Consider the following 25,058-nt stretch of genomic DNA (forward strand, 5'->3'; position numbering starts at 1 on the left):
CCATCTCAGCACAGAACAGCCCCCCTGGGCTCTGCTTTTAGAGCGTCACATAAAGACTCGACTCAATAAAGTGTGAGGTTCTCGTGTGTGTGAAGATTTACAGGTCCATGCTTTGGGATGTGGGTAAAATAACCTCAGTTCCTGCTCTAGAAAGTTATCCTGGCTGGTGGCTGTTCCTAGGATGGGGAAATGGGAAAATTACAGGTCAGGTTGCCCTAGGGATACATCCAGAATTCAATAGGTGCAGTTACAATGGAAAAAACATAATTTGGGAAGTGTGTCTTGATGTGGGGATGGGATGTTTGCAGCCTCCTGTAGGTTTGGAGGAGAAATTGCGGAGTTTGGAGAGAGAGAAAGCAGAGGGGAAAAAAGGTCTTTGGTGAGAAACCACAGGAACAGCCCCCTTGTTCCATTTAAATACAACTTCAAATCAGTAGGATGGGGATGCTGAACAATTCCATCCATTTTTCAGTGAACAGAACGTCAGAGGATGGGGATGGCCGTTGGGAGAGGTGGATTTGGGTGGGGGCAGCAGCATTGGGAAAGGTGGATTTGGGTGGGATATTTGCATTCCAAAGCTGTTCTGCCCCGTGGGACACTCCAGCCTTTTGTTGTGGGAAATGAGAAGTGCAGCAAGGCAGGAAGGAATCACTTGGCAAAGCCCAGAGGAGATGTTTTCAGGGAGGACTTGGAGATGATGCCTTGGGGTGAGGTTTCCCAGGTAGTTCTGCAGCCTGTGCCAGATGCCCTCTTACTTTACCCTTATTCCCAAGTAAGTCAATGAGGATGTGATCCCAAATGGGAAACATAAGGGGTGACAGCTCATTCCCTGCTCAGCACACCAGGTGGAGGAAATCCCAGGGAGTACAAGGAGTTCTTCCAGCCAGGCTCTCACCTTGTAGGGAAATGGTTGGGCTTTGCTGCCATGGAATCAGGCTTTGGGGAGAGGGTTGAAGCACCCCTGCCTTTGCTCAGGAGCCCCCCTAACGTGTGTGCTGTGCATATTCTGTGTTGCAGGACAGTAGTGATGCCCATTGCCAACGAGTTTGCCCCAGATGTTGTGCTGGTGTCATCTGGTTTCGATGCTGTGGAAGGGCACCCCACACCCCTGGGAGGATATAACCTGTCAGCAAAATGTAAGTGGGGGCTTTACTTCTGCTGCTGTCCTGTGGATTGAAGACAGTGTTCCCAGGTTTTACTTTGTGGGGTCTACTTCAGATCTTTCATTTCAATGGCAAAACTTCCATCTTTCTTCTTTGAATTTTCAAGGCATTTATCTTTTTATAATGCATATTTTGGCCTGGCTGAAGCCTTAATTTTGTTTTTTTTTTTTTGAAACATTGCATATTTCAAGTCTGAAATATTCAATCTGTAATATTGTGTAATTTATTTGTAGTCACATCTCTGCTGAATTAGAGAGTTATGCTGGCATTAATATCAAATTGCAGAAAAAGGCCATACCAGCTGTAAACACTCTCATTGCTACCGAGAAATCCTTCAGGACACCTTATTAAAATTTTGAGCTGAATATTTTTGCTCTCCACCTTTGAATTAATTACAGAGACCCACAAACCCTCCTTTTTGCTTCAGGTCTGGGATGTTTTTGGGTGATGCACTGAAATCCCACCCCCCTCCTCAGGTTATGTGGAGTTTACCAGGCACTGTTTTCTTCAAATTAATCCAGAGGACAGTTTTTCTTGCAAAAAGGGTTTTATTATTATTTTTTAAGAGTTTATTCCAGCCAGGAAGGTTGTTCTCTACAGTGAACTTTAAAACCTCGTAAGGGAGCTGAACCTGTAAACTTTATATAAGAATAAAGTGAAATAGGTTTACAAGAGGCAAGTTCCTTGAGATATTCAGAAGCACTGTGGAAGGGAAAGGTCTTGTTTACCTGCTGGTTGAATTTGCCATGTTCTGCTCCCCTCACAAAACCAGCTGTGGGCTCAGCAGTGGATGGTTTTCTCTGCCTGTTAATTTGTTAATTTGCAAAGGGGTTTGCTCCAAAGCAGAAAGCAGGCAGTGGGGATGGAGGGTAGAAATTCCCTGGCCTCTCCTTTGTTTGGCTTTTTGATTTTTTATTTTTTTCTCCTGGAGGGGGAAGGTTGCTTTGAGGACACGTTTTTTAAATCCTCGCCGCTTGGTTCTGTTTTGTTTAAAGGGGGCAGAAATGTATTGTGTGTCATCTGATCAAAGTGCCGGGCGCCCCTGGAATTTTTATAGCATATTATGGACGGGAAGAGCTGTGTGCTGAGAACGAGATGTCAAACCTGAATCTCTCTGGGGCACTGCACTGCTGCTATCCCGACCCAAACTGGGCCCGTTCCCCTTCCCCCTCCCTCCCCCAGAGCAGCGTCCAGCAGAAACCCGCCCCTTTCCCTGCTTCCAAAGGCAGGGTTGGCTGCTGGCTTTAATTTGGGGTGCTGAGGGGTGGCATGGGGAGGATGGTGATGCTCCCAGCCGGGGTGGTGCTGCTGGGGGACACACGGATCCCTCCCGGGAAGCCACAGCTGGAATCGCGCCTTGCAGCCCAACCTGGCTCGCGTTACGCGCCGAGCCTTTCAAATCCCCGCTGGGTTTTTAATATGATGTAATTCCTCTCCCTAATTCTTTCATCCTCCGCCAGGAGCCCCATTCCAGCCGCCACCTTTGCCCTTCTGCTGCATTTCCTCTGTTCCCTCGTTGCAGGCTTCGGGTACCTGACGAAGCAGCTGATGGGGCTGGCCGGGGGCCGCGTGGTGCTGGCCCTCGAGGGTGGCCACGACCTCACGGCCATCTGCGACGCCTCGGAGGCTTGTGTGTCTGCCCTGCTGGGAAACGAGGTACAGGCACCCCAAACCCACCCCCCTCGGGTTTGGGCGTCTCATCCTCCCGTCTGCCAAGCTCCTGTTGTTGTTTGTGTCCTTCTGACACTCGGTGTTTGTTTTATGCTTAAAAACCACCTGTGCTTTGTAGGCCGTGCAGTGAGTGAAACAGCTAAGAATGATTTTTGGGTTTGTTCTTTCTCCAAATAATTTGCTTTGTGCTCTTTGAAAAAAAACTCTTTTAACTAATTTCTGAATTCATTGTTCAATTCTTCCCTTCTCTTTGCTCCCCTCTCTAGTCCTACAGCCTGTGCCTGCTACATGGGGCAGCTTGCTTGACATGGTTTGCAGCTGGATTTTTTCCTAGGAGTTACATTTTCTATTTTCTGCACGTTGCTGTGTAGGAAAAGCCTTGGCTGTGTCAGAAAAATTGGTCAGAAAGGTTAGGGGGGTGATTGCAAGATAAGAGCCAGACAGAGAAATACAGCAATATGTTGGATTCTGAAGAGCTGTGGGTATTTTCCTACAGAGAAAATTGTAGATACTCCTTCTTTTCTGCTTCCCCCCACCCCCCCCCACTTTTACTGTCAGTGGGATGAAGGAATGAACACTACATCTACACATCTTTGAAATCCTTGCAGGGGTGTTGACTCCACCACTGCCCTGGGCAGCCTGACTGAATGCCTGAGCACGCTTCCAGTGAAGGAATTTTCCCTGATATCCAACCTAAACCTCCTCTGGTGCAGAGGAAACCATGAAACCATGTTTGAGGCTTTTGAGTACAGATACTTTGGGCTGAGGTGCAGCGCCAGAGGAGCTGAGCAGTGGGTCTCTCTCCAATGGGAGCTGGTTTCTGGGGAGGGTTGTAGTTCAGTGACCATCAGGTGTCTGGGGAGATGGAGAGGGAGCTTGGATCTATCTGCATGGAGGTGTGGAGCAGTTTGACCTCCAGCCTGTTGGAGCAGTGCTCTGTCTTGGAGTGTCCACACTCAGCATTAGGTGGGAGGCTGGAGGAGCCAGACCAGGAGATAAACCAGCTGGGATTCATCAGAAGCACCTGCTTCCAGCATCCCAGCTCCCAGTGTCCAGGGAGCATCCTGCTCCTTGTGCTGGGCCAGGCAGTTCTGAGAAGGCTCTGGGCACGGGGAATGGCTCCAGCCTGCACTCAGCCCAAGGGACAGCTGAAAACTCAGGAGGCAGCTGCCAAACCAGCGTGGAAACAGGGGGCTTCCAGTGGTGGGGCTGTGGCACAGGTTTCATAGAGAAGCTGTGGCTGCCCCTGGATCCCTGGAAGTGTCCATGGCCAGGTTGGATCAGGTTTGGAGCAGCCTGGGATAGTGCAAAGTGTCCCTGTCCCAGGCAGGGCTTGGGACTGGATGAGCTCTAAGGTCCCTTGGAAGCCAGACCTTCCTGGGATTCTGTGGGGTGTTTATTGCAGCACCCATGTGTTTTAGACAATTCCTCTGCCACCTTTGTGTGCAGGATGAACTTTGGAAGGGAAGCAGTGGGAATAACACCTGGAGGATATCGTTCCTCCTGCTCAGTGTGCTCCTAGGATCACGGGAGGCTGACTGCAACCACAAGCAGTAAATAGGTGTTTCACCCAAGCCATGGGTGCGTTCGGGAGTGTGAGGCTGTGGGGAGAGCTCAGCACTCAGAATACCTCGGATGTTGTGAGCTGCCTGAGTGATTTCATTGAGCAGAGGAAATACTAATCCTTAAAGAGAAAAAACATTGATTATTTCAATCATGGCTACAAGGACACTTAAACACAGACCTGCTCTCACTTGTCCTAGGTGGGCTGTGCAGATAGGGTAATATTCCCCAGCTTAGGCACACATCAGAAAGCAGGAAACACTCATTTTATCCAGGTCTTTCCTGGAACCTTTTGAAGGCAGGGCAGTCGGGGGGAGCACTGCAGCTCTGTGCTGCGGCCCTTTGATGAGGTTTGATCTACAGCGTGTCGGAGGAGCCTGCCTGCACACACATGGACAGGCAGCTGTGGCCAGGGAGGGCTGCAGGGAGCTGGGCTGCCTCAGGAGCCAAACTGGAGCTCCATTGGGGTGGTGGGAAATGAGGGGAGCAGTGCCAGTCCCCCGAGCACGGCGTCCACCGGCCGAGATCAAACCTCCGGCGTTGGGGAAGCACGGGGAGCGCGGACCCAGCTCCTTCCCAACCTGCCAGGAAATGAACCCAGAGCTGGGGCTGGGCAGCTGATTGCTGCCCTGGGGAGGGGGTCAGGGCTGGGGAATGGACCTGTTGTGCTGGCAGAACTGTGCAATGCTCACAGGGCTTCAGTGGAAATCAGGGGCGGGAAATCAGAGAGAGACTTTGCTACAGGCTGAGAACGTTTGGGTTGTGCAGCCTGGGGAAGGCTCTAGGCAGAAAAGTCTTCCAGTGCCTAAAGTGACTCAGAGAGAGCTGGACAGGAGCTTTGGACAAGGTTGTGATGGGACAGAAAAAGGGGGAATGATTTTAATCCATTTTAACCCAGAGGGCAGGGTTAGATGGGATATTGGGAAGTAATTGTTCCCTGTGAGGGTGCTGAGGCCCCGGCACAGGTTGCCCAGAGCAGCTGTGGCTGTCCCTGGATCCCTGGCAGTGTCCAAGGCCAGGCTGGATGGGGCTTGGAGCAGCCTGAGACAGTGGAAGGTGTCCCTGCCCATGGTAGGGGGTGAGAAGAGATGAGTTTAAAGATCCCTTCACCCCCCAGCATTCCATGATTCCATGATTTCAAGGTCTGCTGATGGCATTCCAGACCAGTTAGCCACCATCCCTCTCCCATTACCCTGCAGAGCTGCTCAGTCCATTGTGGGCATCCCCAGCCTCTGCCCTTCAAACAAGAAGGTGATGACAACCAGGTGCCTCATGCCCAGAGGTTTTTTGCTCCCTTTTCCACAGGCTGAGGCTGTTTGTCAGTGTTATTTCCGAAGGAGGAGTGAACTCTGGAATCAGGAACATGCTTTGTCTCAGTGTCAACTAAGAGGCCTTGGAAAGCTCTTGCTCAAAGACTTATCCAGGAATTGTTTTGCCTTCACTTAATGTCATACAGAAACCAGTTTGGAGCAGAACTATTTTTAGAGTGGAGAATTAATAAGAAGTGCAGTCCATAATTACTGAATCTGGAATGCAGCATCCTGTGAAGTACCTATGGAATGGCTACCATGTGCTCATAAGAGCAGTATTGGCTGCAGCTTCTCTTGGCTTTGAGCAAAGTTAAACTTTGCCATAGATATTTTTACTGTTGAACTCTGGCTGTTCTTTGCTGGGGAACATCCCTGGTCGGGTTGTTTTCAGCACAGTTAATGGCAGTGGACATCTCTTGTTTTGGACAGCCCACCTTGGAGGTGTGGGATGAATTCATTCATTAGTGGAGAACCTGGGAGGGCAGAGGTGTCTCCTCTTCTTGAGTTTTTCTAAAGGAAATCAAATAAATCCTAAAACTTTCCTCCAGCAGTGCTTGTCAGGCCTTTCCTGGGGCTGGCACAGGCACGTTCCCACTGCAGAATGACTAGTGGCAGGTGTCACTGCCCGTGGCAGGCACAGAGTGGGATGAGCTTTAATGTTCCTTCCCACCAAAACCATTCTGGGATTCAATGGTAACATTCCTTTGGTGTTCCTCTCTCTCTCTGCAGCTTGACCCTCTTCCAGAGAAGGTTTTCCAGCAGAGAGCAAATGCTAACGCCGTGCATTCCATGGAGAAGGTCATCGAGATCCACAGTGAGTGCAGCCCCACTGACCCAGCTGGGTCCCTGGGGACACCCCTTGGGCTTCCCCACCATCCTGCCAGCTCCATGCTCCCATTTCCCACTTTACTGGTGGTCACTGCACCCTGAGCTGGGTTTGTGCAGTGAAAAACTGTCACTGCTGTGGATGGAGCCATGCCCAGCAGGGCTTCAGCTTTTAGGGGGAATTACAGAATCAGAGCATAGGTTGGGTAGGAAAAGACCTTCAGGAGGATCCAGCCTAGCTGTTAATCCAACAAAAATTAAAGGCTCTAAAATCTCTGTAAAGGACAGACTGTCCTGCCATTAGAGGGTGCTCTTACTTCAAAAATTAGGTATCTGTGAGTAACACAAGTCTTGTTGGGAGGTGTGGCATCCATTAATTAGGAGTAGGTAGGCATGGAAGTGAAGCAGACTCTCAGGCACAGGCTGGGACCTTGGGATGTCCTGTGCAGGGCCAGGAGTTGGACTCGATGATCTCTCCCAAGAGATGATCCCTTCCAAGGATATTCTATGGGTTTTGCTGGCAGTTGTTGATATTTTAGGTTTATTTAGCTAAGCAGTTTAAAATCATTGCAATTGAATCTTGCCTGGAGAAATCCTTGGAAATTCTTTCCTGTGGAGCCTTCCCGGTGCTCTTCCCCATAAAAAAGGGTGTCAAACTGCTGACATAAAAAATACTTCAGAGGTTGAAGCTTGGAATTGGTGGTCTTGGAGGTCTTTTCCAACTTTGATGGTTCTAAATGCATCTTGGACTTCTTTAGTCTTCAGGAATTTGCCCACTGAAAGTACGTGGCAGTCAGCAGCTGGATCCAGACCTGGACTGCATCTTTCCCTCTCCTGGATTTTTTGGTGGAGAGACATTTCCAGGCGCATTTGTCCTTAGGTCTAGAAGTTTCTGAGGTATTTGAAATGGAAAAAGGAATTATTTTTTGAGCACCTAAGGCCCTTAAAGTGAGAGTAAGGATGAGATGAATGTTCCTGGACAGTTCCGAGCTGGCGGCCGGGTTTGGGAAAGCAGGAGCTGGCATGGTGCCCTGATGGCCCTGTTGTCACCTCTCCCCCAGGCAAGTACTGGCATTCCCTCCAGCGTTTCGCCTCCACGGTGGGATATTCCCTGGTGGAGGCCCAGAAGTGTGAGAACGAGGAGGCAGAGACAGTGACGGCCATGGCATCGCTGTCGGTGGGTGTGAAGCCGGCGGAGAAGAGGTCAGTGGTTTCCCATCACATTTCCAGTCTGTGCAGCCAGGAGGAGCAGCCTTGCAGGTTAATCCTCTCCTTTCAGACACTGCTGCTGCGCTCCCCATGTCCCCTGTCCTCTGTGGGTTCCCAGAGCACCTCCTGGGCTGCAGGAGAGCATCAGAGCCATGAGCTCTGTGCCTGAGCCTTCTGCTCTGAGTGTGGCTTTGGACCACAAAAAGGAATTTATTTTCCTGGGGAAAATCTTAAAGTTGCCCAAGTGAGATTGTCCAAAAACCCTTCTTGGTGGCAAGTTTAATTCAGGTGATCCCAGCTGGCTGGGTGGGAAGGTGATGGGACCATAAGAAGTGAGACTTGGCACCAGGAATTGTGCAGCTATGTCATGCCAAACCCTCTTTTCTCTCTCCCCTCCCTGTCCCACCCTGCCTGGCTGTGCAATCCCTCAGACCTGAGGACGAACCCATGGAAGAGGAGCCTCCCCTGTAGCACCCACCTTCGAGCTGGAGTTCTCCTGTCTGTTCGTCTTCGTCTTGAAGCTCTGCCAAGAAGCTTTCTCTTGTTACTCCTGCGTCCTGTCACGGTTATTTCCCGAACACGGAAGGACAGCCAGGTGTAAAGCAAAGCAAGCGACACAAAAAACAAATCTCTCCGCATCTTTGAGTCTCTTTTTGCTGAAAAAAATCCGCTGGTGAAGAGCAGCAAAGGACTGACACGTTGGGCACTCTTCCTCTGGTCCTCACCGGGAGCAGAAAGAGGAACGATGCCCGGGAAGTCTTTGGCAGAGCTGCCAAACAAAAAAAACAAAAACAAAACGCGAGAATAATAAAGAAATCAAAGATTCAACAACACAAATCAAACAAACCTTAACGTAAAACTGGTGCTTACAAAGTTGGTTACCCACAACTGAGCAATCTCCGCTTGAACCACTCAACCCATCGTGTACTTTCATTTCTTGGATCTTTGGAAATGGCTCTTGCCTGCCTGTGAGTCACGACAGCTCTTGTCGGATCTGGACCGTTGGGAGATGATGGTGAATTTTTAATGGGGAGGGACAGGGAACGAGGACTCACCTGACACCTAAAGGAAAGGGAAGCAGAAGGGGGGGAATGGTAGCCCAGATGGAGTCGGCTTTATTGTCTCCAAAGCCATCTGAAGATGAGTTTGTGCCTTTTTTTTTAATTGATGGATTTGGTGCAGCTGGATTTTCTGAAGTTTGAGGAACAATGCCTTAAGTAAAAATTAATTAAAAAAAAACAAAACACACACGAAAAAAAACAAAAAAAAAAACCAAAAAAAAAGAAAAAAACCTACAGCAGTTCCTGAATATTTTTCCTCTGGTTGGGAAAGCCAAGGACTGCCATCAGGAAGGAAGACTTTTTGGCTTGTGCTGGCATGATGGTGGGAAGCAGGCATCAGCTGAACAGAGCGTCTCCAAAAACTGTCGACAAGTTTGGATTTGTTTTGTTTTCTTTCATTGCTGTTTCAGAGAAAAGGAAAAAAGAAAAAAAAAATTAAGGTAGTTGCCAAAAAAGTGGCAAATACTGTTGGGTCTTTGAAATTCAACCATTTTTAACAACCAATTTTCAAATGTTTTCTCTCTCTTCTACATTATCTAGTAATTGAACTTATCAATTTGGTTGTTGAAGCATGTATTAGACACAAATGCAGGTTTTAAGACTGGAATGCTTTTTATTAAAAGCAACTAGCATGAGATATTGCTTAAATTGTTAGGTATAAATATATATATGTGTATAATGTATATTCCAAATGTATTCCAAGCTTAGAAACCGGATTCCTATGAATTATTGAGAAAAATATTTATGATGCATTTATAGAAAAAAGAAAAAAAATATATGTAATAAATGCATACTCTAACAGTAGCCATTGGAAGCTCCCTAGGGACAGATTTGGGAATTGGAACGTCAAAGGTGCTTTTGGAAAAGGATCTGTGTTGAAACTCGAGGACTTGTCAGGTGACAGGTTGGGAAGTTTTTCAGAAAGCCAACACTTTAGCCACTGGGCAACTACCCTAAACATTTGTATTTTAATTTAAGGTTTTTAGTTGTGATCCTTTTCTAACAAACATGAGAAAAAAAAAGAGTTTTTTATAGCAAAGACGCTGAATTTGCTGTTAATTTTTATATGGATATTTCCCGAAACCCTCCGGAAGCCTTGTTTGTGTGACTCTGACATTTCTTTTCCATTTGGCAGGTTTCCTTTCTGAACGGCAATAGCATCTAAACCTTTCTTCCTCCCTCTTTTCTTGCTTATAATACATGGATTTTCCTTTTTTTTTCCTTTTTTTTTCTTTTTATTTTTTTAAATTTTTTGTATTGTTTTCTCTCCTTTTCCTAACTCTTTTGTACAGTGAGCAGCTTTCTGCAGGTGTAAGGAACTGTGGGCAGACCAACAGAGTTTGGTTTTTTCCGGGAAAGGGCGCGTTTTACCGAGGAGGAGGAGGAGGGACCGCGATGGGCTCCTTTGTTGTACCGATTCCACCAACTGTATATTTCCTCAGCTCTCTTGTAGTAGCTCTGTAAAGAAAATAAGGAATTTTCTTGCCTGGTAGTGTTCAGTGGGCGATGCCTTTGTCCTGCCCGCGGCTCCTGGCGCTGCCTGCCCTCGGGAAGGCTCCTTGGATACTCCGGGACCGCCGGCCTTTTCTCTCTGCCGGACATGCCCGCAAACTCCCCACCTCCTCTCTCCCTCTTTTTCTCCCCTCTTCCTCTTCTTCTTCTTCTTCCTGATGCTGGGAGGGGTTTTGGAGGCATTTTTTTTGCCCCCCCCCCCCCAGCCCAAGGAGGTCGTTGCCTCCTGGGAATGCCGGGTGGGAGAGGCCGCGAGCCCTGCCGCAGCGCGCAGAGCGTCCTCGCGGAGACGGCGCTGCCTGCGTGCCTTCCTCCAGCAGTGTAGGACAGCACATCCCTCTTCCCAGCACAGCTTCTCCTTAACCACCCGTCCTTCTTTTATCCTGTTCCCATGGTGACTGGTGGGGTTGCTTCCAGTAACTTCTCTTCTTTCCAGTTCTCAAAGCAGCCGCTTTTGTTCCGTTCAGGACTCGCTGACGGGAGGAATCGGGAGCGTGACCCCACGCTGGAGGCTTTTGTTTCCTTCCTCAATTTCTAGTGCAGTTTCAGAACCAGACACTACAGTATTTGAGTTGTGCAAACCCAAGTACATCCTAAAACCCCAAAAAGCCCCAGTGGCAAGGCCTGTCCTCGGCATATCCTAAAATTCCCCCGTGTGAGAGCACCGCGTACCTGGGGATGTTGTGGTTTGGGGTTTTCTTCCATCTGACCACGCTGCTGCTGTGATCTCAAATCCATCCGACTGCCGACTTTGGTAACTGACGTGGGGCTTGCTCCCTGTGCCGTGGGCAGTGCCTATGTTTACACCTCCCCTTGTGTCATCAGCTCTTCCCTGGAAGGTTTTTGACATTTCTGCTCCTGGTTGTGGCAAAGCTTTTTCCTTCCTTTTTGCTCTCCCGGGAGCCGCCGGCTGACTGTGCTGAGCCGGTTCCTTTGGAAAATCCGGAGGAGCTTGTTGGGATGCCACCTTCCTTCCTTCCTCCTTCCTTCCTTCTTTCCTTTCCATCCTTTCCCTCAGCTTTTTGCCGGGACGGGAAGATTTTTCCCGAGAGGACAGAGCTCGTCTCCTCCAAACTCCCGGCCATGTGGATTTGTTTCGCAGCATCCCCCTTTTCCCTGGGAATGCTCTTCCCTGGGCTGTGACCTCCCCTAGGGATGCTCTTCCCCGGGGATGCTTTCCGGGGCCAGTGCAGGCACGGAGAGAAGGGAGGGAGCCCTCGTTTTGAGGCTCTCCAGGGGGATTTTTCACCTTTTTGAGCCATTAAGCTTCTTCATTTCAGATTACTTTGCCACGGGGCGGCCGTGCCAGCGGGGTGCGAGCCCGGGTGCTCCCACATCCGGCATGTGCTGCCCGGGGCATCCTTTGTACCTGCTCGGGAAGAAAAGGAACATCTTTCAATCCTCTTTACAGTGAAGTGAGGCCCAGTTTGCAGTACACAAGTAACCATTGGGGGTTTTTTGGTCGGTTTTTTTTTTTTTTTGGTTGGTTGGTTGATTTTTTGTTGTTTTTTTTTTACTTTCGATACAAAACATTCCTTTTTTTTATTAGTCACGGTCATGTACTCATTCCATTCTTCCTTTTGTAAACTTTTTTGGGCCCATGTTCTTTTACGGGCATTGATATATATAAATATATATATAAATATATATGAATATATTTTTTTAAGTTTCCTACACCTTGAGGTTGCATGGTCTGTAAGGTTGGCATGTCTTTATATTGTATACAGATTTTGCACGCCAAACTTGGCAGCTTTGAAAACGATAACGAGAAAAAGAAAACAAAAACAAAACAAAACAAAAAAAAAGGTGGTTTGGGGTATCTTAGGGTTGGTTTTTGTTTTGGTTTGGTTTTATATTGGTTTTTTGGTTTTTTTTTTCTCTCGTGGCATTTGTGGAGACTAAAGGTTGGGATGTTGTTGTCACACACACTCACTCACCCACACAGCTACACACCAAGGAAGGAGAGCGGGAATTCTTTTTTTTTTTCCTTTTGGAGTCTTACTGAACTTAATAAGAAGAAATTGTGGTTTTTATTGTTATAAAGAGTAAATAAATAAAAAAAACAAAAAGGACTACTTAAACATTTCTCATTTTAAGAAGAAAAGAAAAAAAACTAAGACGTTTATCTAGCACTTGTGACTTACCAATAATAGAGTTTATTGTATTTATGTGGAAACAGTGTTTTTAGGGAAACTACGCCGAACACACCAAGTAAACTGCCTGTGTCATTATTATTATTATTGTTATTATTATTATTATTTTCCTTTTGGTTGGTGTTTTTGCTTTGATTTCTCAGCTGAGTGGGGAGGTTGGATGCAACCCTTGTGTCAACACACAGAGTCGTTCATTCCGAGGAGCCGGACAGATGGACGGACAGATGGATGGATGAGGAGGACTTTAAAGAGTTAACTCTTCAGCACAGCTGTGTTAACTTTTTTAAGAAATTACTTTTACATGATGTATTTTTGCTCGGTTTCACTTTAAGCAGTCGTGTACTGTGCAACACTGTGGTTTAAAAACGAGACTTTACAGCAAAAGGCAAAACGTGTTTCTTCATTGTCATGAAGTTGGGCTCGTTCTCAGCTCATCTTCACTTTGTCTTTGATATTGATGATGAAAAAGAAAAAAAAGTATCCTATTGAAAGAAAATAAATTAACACTTTTTCTGTGCTCCATAGTGGAGGCGCTATTTTCCAATTTATGAGGATGACAAACTTATATATATAATATATATATAAAAGTGGGGGCGGGGGGGGGGGGGGGGAAGGGGTTGAAACATTATTCACCCGAGAGCTTATTACAGATATGTAGTATCAAAAAGTTGTAACTATATTATATTCTACTTTATACCTATACATGCTCAGTATGACGTCACCATTGGTAGCAGCTACCCGCTGTAATTTAGACACAGTTTCACTCTTCCTGTATGGCCCCTCCTTTCAGTGATGGCAGCATTCTTTGTGCTCGACTTTCCGACGGTCCTTTCTTTTCAATTGGTGGAGTTGGAATATTTTTCTCATTCTCCTTTTTTCTTTCTTGGTTTTTACTTTTTTTTTTAAATTTTATTCTTCTCTTTTCTCTTTATTTTGTTTGGGGGTTTTTTGTTTGTGGTTTTTTTTTTCTTTTTTTCTTTTTTTTTACTGGCCAATGGTGTCTTTCTCTGACAGTACCGACTTCAATTTCAACTTTATTAGGAGTCCAGTATTTTGTACCACATTATGACAACTTGTTATTCTTGTGGTGTAAATAAAAGAAAAAAGTTAATTATAGTACCACCTGGGTTTCTGCTGCTGATCTTCTTTCCTTCCTTTGCTGGGATGGGGCATTTCATCTGCTGGGTTCTTGATGTGTCATGGAGGGGGTCTTGGTGCCAGAGAGGTTTTTTTGGGCAAAATGTACCCATGTCTACGTTGGGGTGTTCATGGAATAGCTCCTGGGGTTTCCCAGTTTCCCTGTGGCTCCCAGGTGCACATTGACAAGTGCCTGCAAAAAAACAATTGAGTTTCCAGGTGAAGCAGCTCCAGCTTTATACACTTCCCAGTCTTTTTCACGTGTTTTCCCTGTGATTGGCTTCCTGCTTGTCTCTGGAGCCCCCTGAACCATCCAAAATCCATCTGCTCCATGTGTGTCACCTGGAATTGTCCTGTGCTCCCAGGGGAGAAGGCCACGCTTCAATTCTGGGCTCCTTCCAGGACTCCCTGGAGCAGCAGCAGGTTGGTGCTCACCAAGGGCTCCTGGTGGGAGGGGTGGGGAGACCTCCCAGGGAAAACTTGGGATGCTTCCAGTTCCCTCAGCAGTGAAACATCCCCTGCTGCTTCAGCCTGATTCATGGAATCATGGAGTGGTTTGGGTTGGAAGGATCCAGGAGGTCCCCTCTCATCCCACCCCCACCATGGGCAGGGACACCTCCCACTGTCCCAGGTTGCTCCAAGCCCCAGTGTCCAACCTGGCCTTGGGCACTGCCAGGGATCCAGGGGCAGCCACAACTGCTCTGGGCACCTGTGCCAGGGCCTGCCCACCCTGCCAGGGAGGAGTTCCTCCCAGTATCCCATCTAACCCTGCCCTCTGGCAGTGGGAGCCATTCCCCTTGTCCTGTCCCTCCATCCCCTGTCCCCAGTCCCTCTCCAGCTCTCCTGGAGCCCCTTCAGGCCCTGCCAGGGGCTCTCCCTGTATTTGTGTGCAGAGTGTGGGTGTGATGATTGCTGTGGGACCATGATCTGGGGAGGGCACCTGCAGCTCCCAGGAGATCATTTCTGGGAGTGAAACTCCACTGCTGGCTGACCCAGCTGAGGCAGAGCCCTTGCTTAGAGGGGTGGGGGGCAGGGATCACCTCACCTGCAATGCTCTGAGCTCTGTGGCACAGGGACAGAAACCTGAGGGGAGGGTTGAGCTCAGTGCTGTGGCACCCTCTGCTTCAGCCACAGGAGTTTTTAGAGCCAGAAATCTGCAGATGCCAAAGGAAATGGCATTGTGCTGCAATGGATGAGATCCAGCAGGGTTTTCAGGTGCTTCCCTCGTGGCTCCTCCAGTGTGTGCCCCTGGCTGGGTGTGAGGGATGGGTGCCCAGCCTGGCACTGGCACACCCTTCCCAGGGCCCCCACTGAGTTTAATTTTCTTAATTTCACTTGTTTTACTAATATTTTTAAAGGAGGAAGAGACTGTTTCTGCCTCTGGGCAGCAAGTCAAGGGGTTGTGCTTTAGATGCATGCCCGTGGCAGTGGGAGCACTGCAGGGGCAGGACAAGGTCCAATATTAAATGTACAACCTGAGCACACAGGGGGCAGGAGCTCATTCTGTGCCAGCAAAATGTCCTGGATTTATGATGGGATTTGGATCATCATCATTTCTGGAGTAGAAACTTTCTCCTAGGGCTGGGTTGATCTCTTAGGGAATTCTCTGAAGCTCATTCAGGGACCTGAGAGTTCATTTGCTGTCCCTGCCTGGTTGTGATGTATTGGTGCAGCCTGCAGAGCTGCCCTGGGACAGAGAAAATGCTGGGAAAAATAGCGTGGGGCAAGGCAGGAGAAGGTTCATGGCCAGAGGAACCTGGAAGGGCTGGACCTCTGAGGTGCCTGGAAAACCAGAGCTCCTCAGCCAGGATGTTCCCAGAGCAACAGAGAATACATTTGAAAATGGTGGTAAAAACCTCAGCTCCCAGGCTGTGGGAAGGCACAGTTTGCCTTTTTTCCAGCAGCACAAGCTGGCAAAGCCAGCTCCTGCTGAGGATGGGGAATATGGTCCCACCCCACAGCTGTGCTCATGGAAGGCTTCAGCAGGAATGGAACAAATCCCAACCTCACTGAGGGACTCCAGGCTGGGGACACAGAGAGGGGCCAGGTGTCTTCTGGATGCCCACGAAGGAAAAGCAAACCTCTGCCCACGTTTACAGCAAATTAAATGGTTCAGTAGCAGAAGGAAATGTTTGGGGTTGAAAGAAAACCACCCCAAAATCTCACTGCTGCACAGCACAAGTGGGGAAAACATTTCCTGTGTAGATTGGATCACACAGCCAGAGCATCAGAGTGCACTAGCCACAAACAGGTGCCCTTTATCTGATTTATTACAGGCCCTTTTGAGTCTTTTCCATCTATTTCTTTATTAATTTGTTCCCCTGCCCCATGGTGGGAAGGTTTAGAATCACAGAATCACAGAAAGGGACTTAAAAGGACCAACTTGTTCCAGCCCCCTGCCATGGCCAGGGACTCCAAATTCAGTGCAATTAAAGGAAAAAAAAAGGGGTGGGTGGGGAGGGTTTACTGTATTTAGAAGGATGAGGGTGCAGACAGAACTGTGCATTGGTGCTGTACCAAGGCACAATTATCCAATGGTCAACAGCTTCAGAGTGCCTGCAGCAACAAGAAACCTGTTTCCCATTAAATGAGGGAGGGAATGGGGAGCAATTCCTGGGCTTTAAAGGTGATTAAAGAGTCCTTGAGCAAGTTTTTCAGAATTTCACTCTTCAATTACACGTTTGAGATTGAAACAGGGGGAAAAATTATAAAAACTAAAAATCCCTCCTTCTCCAGCAGCAGAGAGCAATTCCTGCAATCCCCCCAATCCCAGAGGATAATGCAGCCAGAGCAGGCTTAGCAGCTGCCTTTGAGCTGGCTGGGCTCAGCCACTGGGGAGCGCCGGAATTCCTGGAGCCGGTTTATCCAGGAGCCCATTTATCCAGGAGCCAGTTTATCCTGGAGCTGATTTATCCAGGAGGAGCTCATTTGCTCAGGAGCCAGTTTATCCTGGAGCCGGTTTATCCTGGAGCTGATTTATCCAGGAGCCAGGTTATTCTGGAGCCAGTTTATCCAGGAGCTGGTTTATCCTGGAGCCGGTTTATCCAGGATCCGATTTTTCCAGGAGGAGGTCCTGGAGCTGCTGAGGGTCTCCAGCCCTGGCAGGGCGGCCTCGGGGCTGCTCCCAAATCCTCCCGTGCTGGGCTCCAGCAGGAGGAAAGCCGGGACCAAAAGGGATGAAACCCTTTGGGCTCTGGGAAAGGTGGCAAGAGCTCTCTGCAAGGGAGGGAGGCTGGAGAGGAGATGGGGAAAACCTCGCTGGGAGCATCCCGAGCGCATCCCGAGCCCATCCCGAGCCCATCCCGAGTCCATCCCGAGCTCATCCCGAGCCCATCCCAAGCTCATCCCGAGCCCATCCCGAGTCCATCCCGAGCTCATCCCGAGCCCATCCCAAGCTCATCCCGAGCTCATCCCGAGCCCTGCCAGGGCTGGGGAGTATGGCATTTGTGGGGACCCCCACGGCAGGGAGGAGTGATGAATCTGACCCCACGTTCTCAGAAGGCTGATTTATTACTTTATTAACTATATTATATTAAAGAATGCTGTACTATACTAAAGAATACAGAAAGGACACTTAATGAATGCTAAAAAGATAATAATGAAAACTCCTGACTCTCTCCAGAGCCCTGACACAGCTTGGCCCTGATTGGCCAAAGAGCCAAAACAACTCCCAGCAGAATGCAATGGAACAATCACCTGTGGGTGAACAATCTCCAAACACATTCCACATGAGCACAGCACAGGAGAAGCAAATGGGATAAGAATTGTTTTCCTTTTCTCTGAGGCTTCTCAGCTTCCCAGGAGAACAATTCTGGGGGAAGGGATTTTTCCAGAGACTGTGAATGTGACAGAGGAGCACCAGGCCAGCCAAGGGAGCAGGAGCTGCACCTCCCCAGCTGTTTTTAGGGAATGTCCACAGCCAGGTGCCCAAACCCGCTCTGGGGATGCAGCTGCGGAGGAGGAGGAGAAGGAGAAGAAGGCTGTGGAATAGCTGCACACCCAAAGCACAGAGCAGCTTCCCACAGCTCTGGCTGGAAGCTGGGCAGGGCTGCCCAGCTCCCCTGGGCTGGTGGGTGATGGCCCCTCCCTGACTGGGATGCTTCCCCTCCTTTCAGGGGACAGGGAATGCTCAGCCTGTGCCTTGTGGAGCAGCTCAGTGCCAGACCCTGGCCAGGCACATCTGCTGGGCTGTGCCAGACCCTGGGAGTGCTGAAAGTGGGACTGGGACTGAGTTATCCCACAGGGACTGCAGGCTAATTCCTCTGTTATCCAAAGCCTCCTCATATCTGACCTCTCTCCCCCTTATCTGCCATGGGAAATTCGATTTGCACTGTTATTCCAAAACAATTCCACTCAGTTCCCTTTGTGAGGTGACAGAGGCAGGGCTGAGGGCTTGAGTGTCCAGGGCTGCTCCCTGTCCTGCTGGGGAGAGGCTTGGAGGCCAATGGAGGGAAGGGGAATCCAAGCAGGGAAGTGTCTGTAGATTCCACTAGGGCTGGTATCTGCTCTGGGAGGCAGCTGGATCAGGCTATCCTTCCCAAGGATCCTGGCTCACCTGCCTGTGCTGCTGGGCTGCTCAGCCAGCCCTTCCTGGTGCAGAGCCATGCTGGAATTTTGTCTGGAGGCAGGAAAGTGTCACAGAACCACAGAACCTGGCAGGTCCCAACCTGCCTCAGTCAGAAAACTCAGTGCCTTGGGTTTATCCTGGAATCACTGTGGTTGGAAAAGCCCTCTCAGAGCACAGGGTCCAACCATTCCCCAGCACTGCCAGCCCCAGCACTGAGCCCTGTCCCCAGGTGCCACATCCACAGGGCTTCTAATCCCTCCAGGAATGGGGACTCCACGCTGCCCTGGGCAGCTGTGCCCAGGCCTGACCTCCCTTTCAGGGAAGAAATTTTCCCAAATATCCAACCTAAGCCTTCCCTGAGGGACTGAAGGGAATCCCATTCTGGAATTCTCTGGTCCTCCTGAGCAGAACTGAATCATGTGGACAACCTGCAAAAGGATTAAAGGTATTTCTGGAGACTTCCAGGTGAGTTGATGCTCTTCCCCCTTGTCTTACTGTAGGACAGATTTCTTCTCCTCCCTTGCCCTAGCTGAAAGAGGTTTTGTCTGTGTCATCCTCAGCTTTGGGACTTTGGGGAGTTGAGGATTCACAGCAGAGCAACTTCCAAGATAAGGAAATGAGAACTCACAAAAACGCTCTGAAAAGTGCATTGGCTGACTGCTCAGGAGCAGCTCTCAGAGCAACATCTCTCTAAAGAAACTTAAAAATAATCTCCCAGTTTTGCTTTGGGTTGGGTGTTGGGTTTTTTCCCCCCTTGGGCACAATTAAATCTGCGAGCTCAAAGGAACACGTTGTATTTTGGCTGGTGGCTGGAAAAGTCCAGTGGGATGGGAAGGGATGCCCTGGCTGCCACCAAACCCATCTGAGCAGCATCACCCTCGTCCTGCTGGGTGCTTGGGCAGAGCCAACTTGAGGCTCAAGTGCTTTCCCAGCTTTTAGCTGGATTTTCTTCTTTTCCAGACAACTTGGATTTCGCTTGAACCTGTCTGGCAGCCTTTGGCTTCCTGCCTGCTTGGAGCCAGGGCCTGTGGAGATTAATGACATGGAAAATGAGGAATGCTGGCCATAAAACTCTGAAATTGTGGGAAAAAGGCAGCTTAGAGAGGCAGCCTCTGGTGAGAAGGTGTGTGGCTGCTTTGGGGGTGGGGTTTGGGAAGGCCAAGGCTCTGGCAGGATTATTTTCCCCATCCCTGGCAGTGTCCCAGGCCAGGTTGGACAGGGCTTGGAGCAGCCTGGGATAGTGGAAGGTGTCCCTGCCCATGGCAGAGGTGGAATGAGATGAGTTTTAAGGTCCCTTCCAACCCAAGCCATTCTGGGATTCTGAAATCTTAAAGAAAAGTTATCTCACGAAGGGGCTGGAGAGCCTTGAGTGCAACAAATCCTTCCCTTCCCCTCCTGATGGAAAAGTGAAAATCCCCTGGGTGAAGGGTGCCTCCCTCCAGCAGGCAGGGATGGTTCATTCCCAGCAGGGGAGAGGAAACCCATGAGGATTATACCCAAATTTTCCAGGAGCTCTGTTCCCAGGAGCTGCACAGGCCCACCTGGGCCACCCCTTCACCTCCTCCTCGACCTGACTGCATTCCCTGCAGAACGGGAATTCTCAGCTATGAAATGGGGTGGCTGAAGGAAAGGATCCAGGAAAGCCCAGAGCAGTGGGGATGGAAGGTTCCTCAGCAATCTGTGCCTGGAATTGGCATCCCAAAGGCTCCAGGCAGCAGAGGCAACGCCAGCACCCCCTGAACTCCTGCCACAGCTCTGCTGAGCAAGAGCAGAGAGCCCTGCAGGAGCAGCTACGCCAGGAGCTTTCATTAATGACAAAATTCACCTCGAAACATTTTGCTCCTTACAAAATTCACCTGGAAACCCATTTGAGGCTTTGTGGTGCCCAGAGAAGGGGCCTGGTGAGCTCTGGCTAGAGCAGGGAAGGAGGATTTGGGGTGGGTTCAGCAAGGCTGGAGGAGCTCAGCAGGGATTTGGGACGCTGGGGCGTGTCCCTGTCTGATCATCACCCCCTGGAGGTGTGGGAGGAGGGATGGGGCTGTTTGAAGTCCCAGCACCCAGCTTCCCTTTCCAGCCCTCGATCCCAAAGCTGAGCTTGATTAAATCTGCATTTCCTGGCTGGAAGTGGGGTGAGGACAGGCTCAGTGCTGCTGTGGCACCCCCAGAGAGCAGCACCAGGCAGCACCCCAGCCCCGGAGGGGATGGATGTGGGGTTTGGCCTTTGGAATGTTTTCTTTAGCCCAAACTCAGGCCAACAGAACAAAACCTGGTGGGTGGGAAAGATGAGGGTGAATGAGTCTCTGGATGGGGAAAGGTGGAAATCACCTGGAAAGAAGAAATATATATCTATTTATAGAGATATATATTTTATATGCATAAATATATATGAAATATGACCCAGCCCTGAACTTTTCTGGCAGGGAAGTGAAATTCATGAGGAAATACAGCCCAGCCTGCAATTCCTCATTACATCAGGGGGAGCCACCTTAGTGGGGCCAGTAAATCTGCCAGATGGCAACGGGGGATTAGGTGGGAAGGGAAGGTGGGACCTTCAGGAGGGTGCTGGGCCTGCCCTCCCCCAGCCCCGAGCACCCCCACCGTCCTCGTTAAGGAATGTTAATCACCACGGCTCCCAAAAAGCTCCCAGAGGTTTGTTTACAATAAAATCTTTATGGTGCTCATAGGTTTAGAGGGGTTTTTTTCCCTTTCCCTGTTGCATGGGAAGAGCTGGGAGGGGTGGCAGCTCCAAGCAGCTGTGGCTGCCCCTGGATCCCAGGAAGTGTCCCTGGACAGGCTGGAAGGGGCTTGGAGCAGCCTGGGACAGTGGGAGGTGTCCCTGCCCCTTTTCCAGAGATGTTCAGGAATTTGATCTGAGCTCGCTGCCCTCGTGGAGCTGGATGAGCAGGGAATGGGCTCAGGGGTTATCTGGGTGGCAGGGAGAAGGAACCAGCAGGCACACACAATCCCCAAAATCTGCTTTGCTGGAGGAACCAGCCCCAGGTGCCAGGCTGGGCTCAGCCCCAGCTGTGTGCTGGCTGCCCTGCAGAACCTGTGACACATCCAGGAAAAGCCTTTTCAACCAGTAGAGCTACAGAAAAGATTGAAAAATTTAAAAAAACCCCTAAAAATCAAACTGGCAGAGAACAGAGCTGTCTCCCTCCTCCCTGGCTCTGTTCGTGCCCTGTAGACACCAAGGTCAGCCTGGAAAAACCATGGGCTTGAATGGAGGCATGGATGGATGGACACAAGCAAAATATTGATCTGTTCCCCAGTGGACAAAAAAATATGGGAGAAGCCCCCACGTTTCCCATTTCCACAAAAATACAAATGAATGGGATAACTCTGCCTCCTCACCACATTTCTGCAAGGGGAACTGTTAAATTTGGTTTATGTCTTAATATTGGAGTTCTTTAATAATTGCTTTGCTGTGGGCTGGGAACTCAGGGCAGTAAAATGTAAAATGTAAAAAATGTAAAATGTAAAATGTAGGTTTTCCCAATGGCAAAAGGAGAAAAATTCCAGGTGCCCCAGGCCTGGCACTAAATTCCCTGCACATAATGTACACCTCCAGCATCCCCAGCAATTCCTGGTGACTTGTGCTTGGGCTGGCTTGGGCACACTGAGACACACACTAAATTATTTGGAGAGCAGAAAGAAAAAGCACCTCAAGGGCTTCCAGACTGAAGGGGAAAAAAAAAAAAAAACATGTTCAGCCTTTTCTCCATGGAAAATTGAGATGGAGATTTGCTCTGATCAGCACAATCTTTTTACTGAGGGTTCATTTGAACCCTTTTATTGATTTATTTCTGTGATGCCAACAGGACAAGGAGCCCAAGCTCAGCCTGAGGGAGCACACTGGGCCAAACCTTGCTTGGTGAATTCCAAGGCCAGAGGAGCTCTTGGGTGACCCTGTGGCTTGATGTCCCCTCTGATGAGGGACCATGGAGACCCTGAGGAAGCCAGGATTGAGCACAGTGAGCTCTGTGGTGCCTCTGCCATTGGACATCACTGGGCAAAGGTGAGCTGAGGGACTGGGGAAGCTGGAGATGGCCTCTCCCAGCTCCTGATGAAGGATGGCCTCCTTTCCCTGCTGGGGGAAAGACCCATCCTCTCCTGGGCCTGTGGTGCTTTCCTCTTGCCAGAAGGATCTGGACAACAATTTTCACATCCCACGTGGCTCCTCCGTGCTGAAGGCTGCTCCAGCATCCTGCTGGTGCCCTGGGCTTATGGGGAAAACCTCCTCACCTGGGTGATGCTGTGAATTTTGGGTGTGGTGGGCACCCAGAGCGAGGGAACCTCCCAACCCAGCGGGTTGTGCTTCCCAGGAGGACACAACCATCTCCTCAATTCGTTACCTTCCACTCCCCTCTAGTGGTTATGGAGCCCGTGGTGGAGCCAGGGAGGCTGAGAGGAGCTGGGTGTGCAGGGAAGTGGCTTTTTGTTCATCCTTGATGCCATCTGAAGGGCACAGAGGGGTTCCTGCTCAGGGCCAGAGAGACGTGAGCCTGTGTGACACACCCCAGGCTGAGCCAGGTGGTGAAGATGGAGGTCACACCCTGCACCTTCCTTTCTTTAAAAAAAATAGAAATAAATTTAAAAATAAAAGTAATTATCTTTTCTCCTTAAAGAGAGGAACTAGAAAAATGCAGCTACAGTTGGCTACAGGGCATGAACCCTGCTGTCCCCAGCTCTGTCCCCACCTCTGTCTCCAGCCCGTGACATCCTTGGGGTTCGGTTTTGTTCCTGGGCTGAGCCATCTCCAGCGTGGGGCCACGAGCCTGGAGAAGGAATATGTTGTTAATCTGATGGTCTGGCCCCAGTTCCTGGTGCTGTCAGCTGCCCAGAGAGTTGAAAATGAGAGGGTGAAAGTAGAGCTGAGATGGGATGATAAATATCAGGCAAGGACCCCCCTCAGTCTCTCTGCTGTCACCCCCAACCCCAAGGGGCTGTCACCCCTTCTCCCAGAGCTGGGGCTGATCCTGGCTGAGCAAACACCTCTGGCCTTGTGTCTCCTCCTGGCTGAGCAAACATCTCTGGCCTTGTGTCTCCTCCTCCTGAGCACCCCGGAGCCGAGGGCAAGCACCGGCTCACCTGAGATTCCACACTGAGCTCTGGCTTTGTTTTCCCCTCTGTGATCCAGCAGACCTTGACCTGAGGCACCCCAGAGCTGGGGGGCTCCATCCCAGACCCTTCAACTGGTTCAGGTGGTGGTGGAGGGACCAGTGATCCCACAGCTCCTGCCCCAGGCTTTCAGCAGCTGGCAGCAGCAGCTTTTTGGGTGCAATCCACGGGCATCTCTGCTGGGATGGCAGATCCCTGCCTCCAGGGATGGGAGAACAGCTGTCCTGCCTGCACAAGGAGGTGCTGGGACAAGCCCAGCCATGGAGAGGCACCCACAGATTTCACCCCCATCCTCCTTGGGGACATCTCCTCTGCCAGCCCTCCTGGGGACCACCCCATCCAAGGCCACCTCCCTGCCACCACGCTGTCCCCAACCTTTCTTCCAGCACTGGTCCGAGGGTCCAGGGACCTTTATATTTGCTTGAGAACTGAGATTCCTCTTTTTTTTTCCCCCCCTTTGGAAGTTGGGAAGTTTCCAGCATGAGTCACTGCCCGCCTCCCCCGTGATTAGCGTGCTGGGAGCTGCAGGATGACTTTGGGGTAGGCTCCTAGAATTAATCAGAGTATCTTCCACATTTCAGTGCAGTAAAGCCATCATCCGGCCAAATCCCTCCTGACTGGCACAGCCCTGGCCCAGTCCCTTCTCCCTCTGCCCTTTCCCCCTCTTTATTTTTTATTCTTGGTCTCTTTTATCCTTCCCTCTCAGCGGCATTTCCCACAAATTACTCGTAACCTCTTTTCCCCTTAAGTTCGGCAGAGCCCTTCTCAGGGAGCTTTGTTTGCTTTGTGCTTGCAGCCCTTTTCCTGGTGTCCATCAATGTGTTGGGAAGTTGGGGCTTTGTTTTGTTTGGTTCGCAGGCTTTTGACATCTTAAATAACAGGATGGTTTCACCACTTGACAGTAGGGAAAAAAACTCAGTGACCCCACCCCACTGCTGCTTTCAGCTCCCCATTAAAGCCTCTGTGGTTTTAATTGCTCTCAGGATTAAACAAACGTTTTAAGGATCAAAAAAAAAAATTTTTTTTTGAGCATTTTCCCCCTCTCTGTTGGTCACCTTGTTCTGTAAGAGCCGTGTGGGTGGAAGAGCTCTGGTTGCTTTGCTGATGGGAGCTTTGTGCATCAAATCCCAAATGGTTTGGGTTGGAAGGGACCTTAAAGCTCGGCTCAGGTGGGCAGGGACACCTTCCACTGGTCCAGGTTGCTCCAATCCTCATCCAGCCTGGCCTTGGACACTTCCAGGGATGGGGCAGGAGAGAGGGAATGAGACAGATCTGATGGGGGAGGTTCACCAAATAAATTTGTTTGACCCTTGCTTTGCTGTGCTAAAAGCTTTAGGTTTAATTCCCATGAAATCCAGCAGTGCCTTTCCTCTGGAATCTGCAATTGAGGGCAGTGCTGCTGAGATAAAAGGCACACTGCAGAAAAGGCTGGATTTTGGGATTTAGCAGTGCAGGTAGGAATGCTGGAAGCTTGGAGGAGGCTGGTTGTCATCTGGTATTTTTCCTGGTGATGATGAAATGTGTCTTTCCTGGAAGCAGTGTACAGATCCCGTGTCCTTTGATAGCTGTGGTATCTTGAATTCCTCCTGGATGACTGGCAAGGTCTGAAAGGCAAACTTGAGAGTCAGAATTTTGTGTTCCCTCTTCATTTATCCAGCTCTGTTTTCAGTTCTCAGGGTGTAGTTAGATACACAAGCCTTGATTTTTCTAGCAGCAAAGCTCCAAAAACTTGAAATAAGGATTTGGGGTGAAAAATGAAATGATGG

General features: G+C 49.7%; 1 protein-coding gene and 1 pseudogene across 6 annotated transcripts in view; both read left to right on the plus strand.

Annotated features, from left to right (window-relative positions):
* Nucleotides 1-12,991, plus strand: part of HDAC4 (histone deacetylase 4) — a 179,583-nt gene extending 166,592 nt beyond the window's left edge. For all 6 annotated transcript variants that reach the window (XM_059868354.1, XM_059868357.1, XM_059868356.1 and 3 more), the window contains exons 23-27: nucleotides 1,018-1,136; nucleotides 2,686-2,819; nucleotides 6,437-6,521; nucleotides 7,594-7,735; nucleotides 8,173-12,991. In XM_059868354.1, coding sequence (XP_059724337.1) covers nucleotides 1,018-1,136; nucleotides 2,686-2,819; nucleotides 6,437-6,521; nucleotides 7,594-7,735; nucleotides 8,173-8,212 — 520 coding nt within the window. In that variant the 3' untranslated portion in view covers nucleotides 8,213-12,991. The remainder of the gene's footprint in view (nucleotides 1-1,017; nucleotides 1,137-2,685; nucleotides 2,820-6,436; nucleotides 6,522-7,593; nucleotides 7,736-8,172) is intronic.
* LOC132338498 (uncharacterized) lies at nucleotides 12,003-13,815 on the plus strand (annotated as a pseudogene).
* Nucleotides 13,816-25,058: the final 11,243 nt, after the last annotated feature.

This window comes from Haemorhous mexicanus, chromosome 26 (assembly GCF_027477595.1).
Source record: "Haemorhous mexicanus isolate bHaeMex1 chromosome 26, bHaeMex1.pri, whole genome shotgun sequence".
Taxonomy (NCBI): domain Eukaryota; kingdom Metazoa; phylum Chordata; class Aves; order Passeriformes; family Fringillidae; genus Haemorhous; species Haemorhous mexicanus.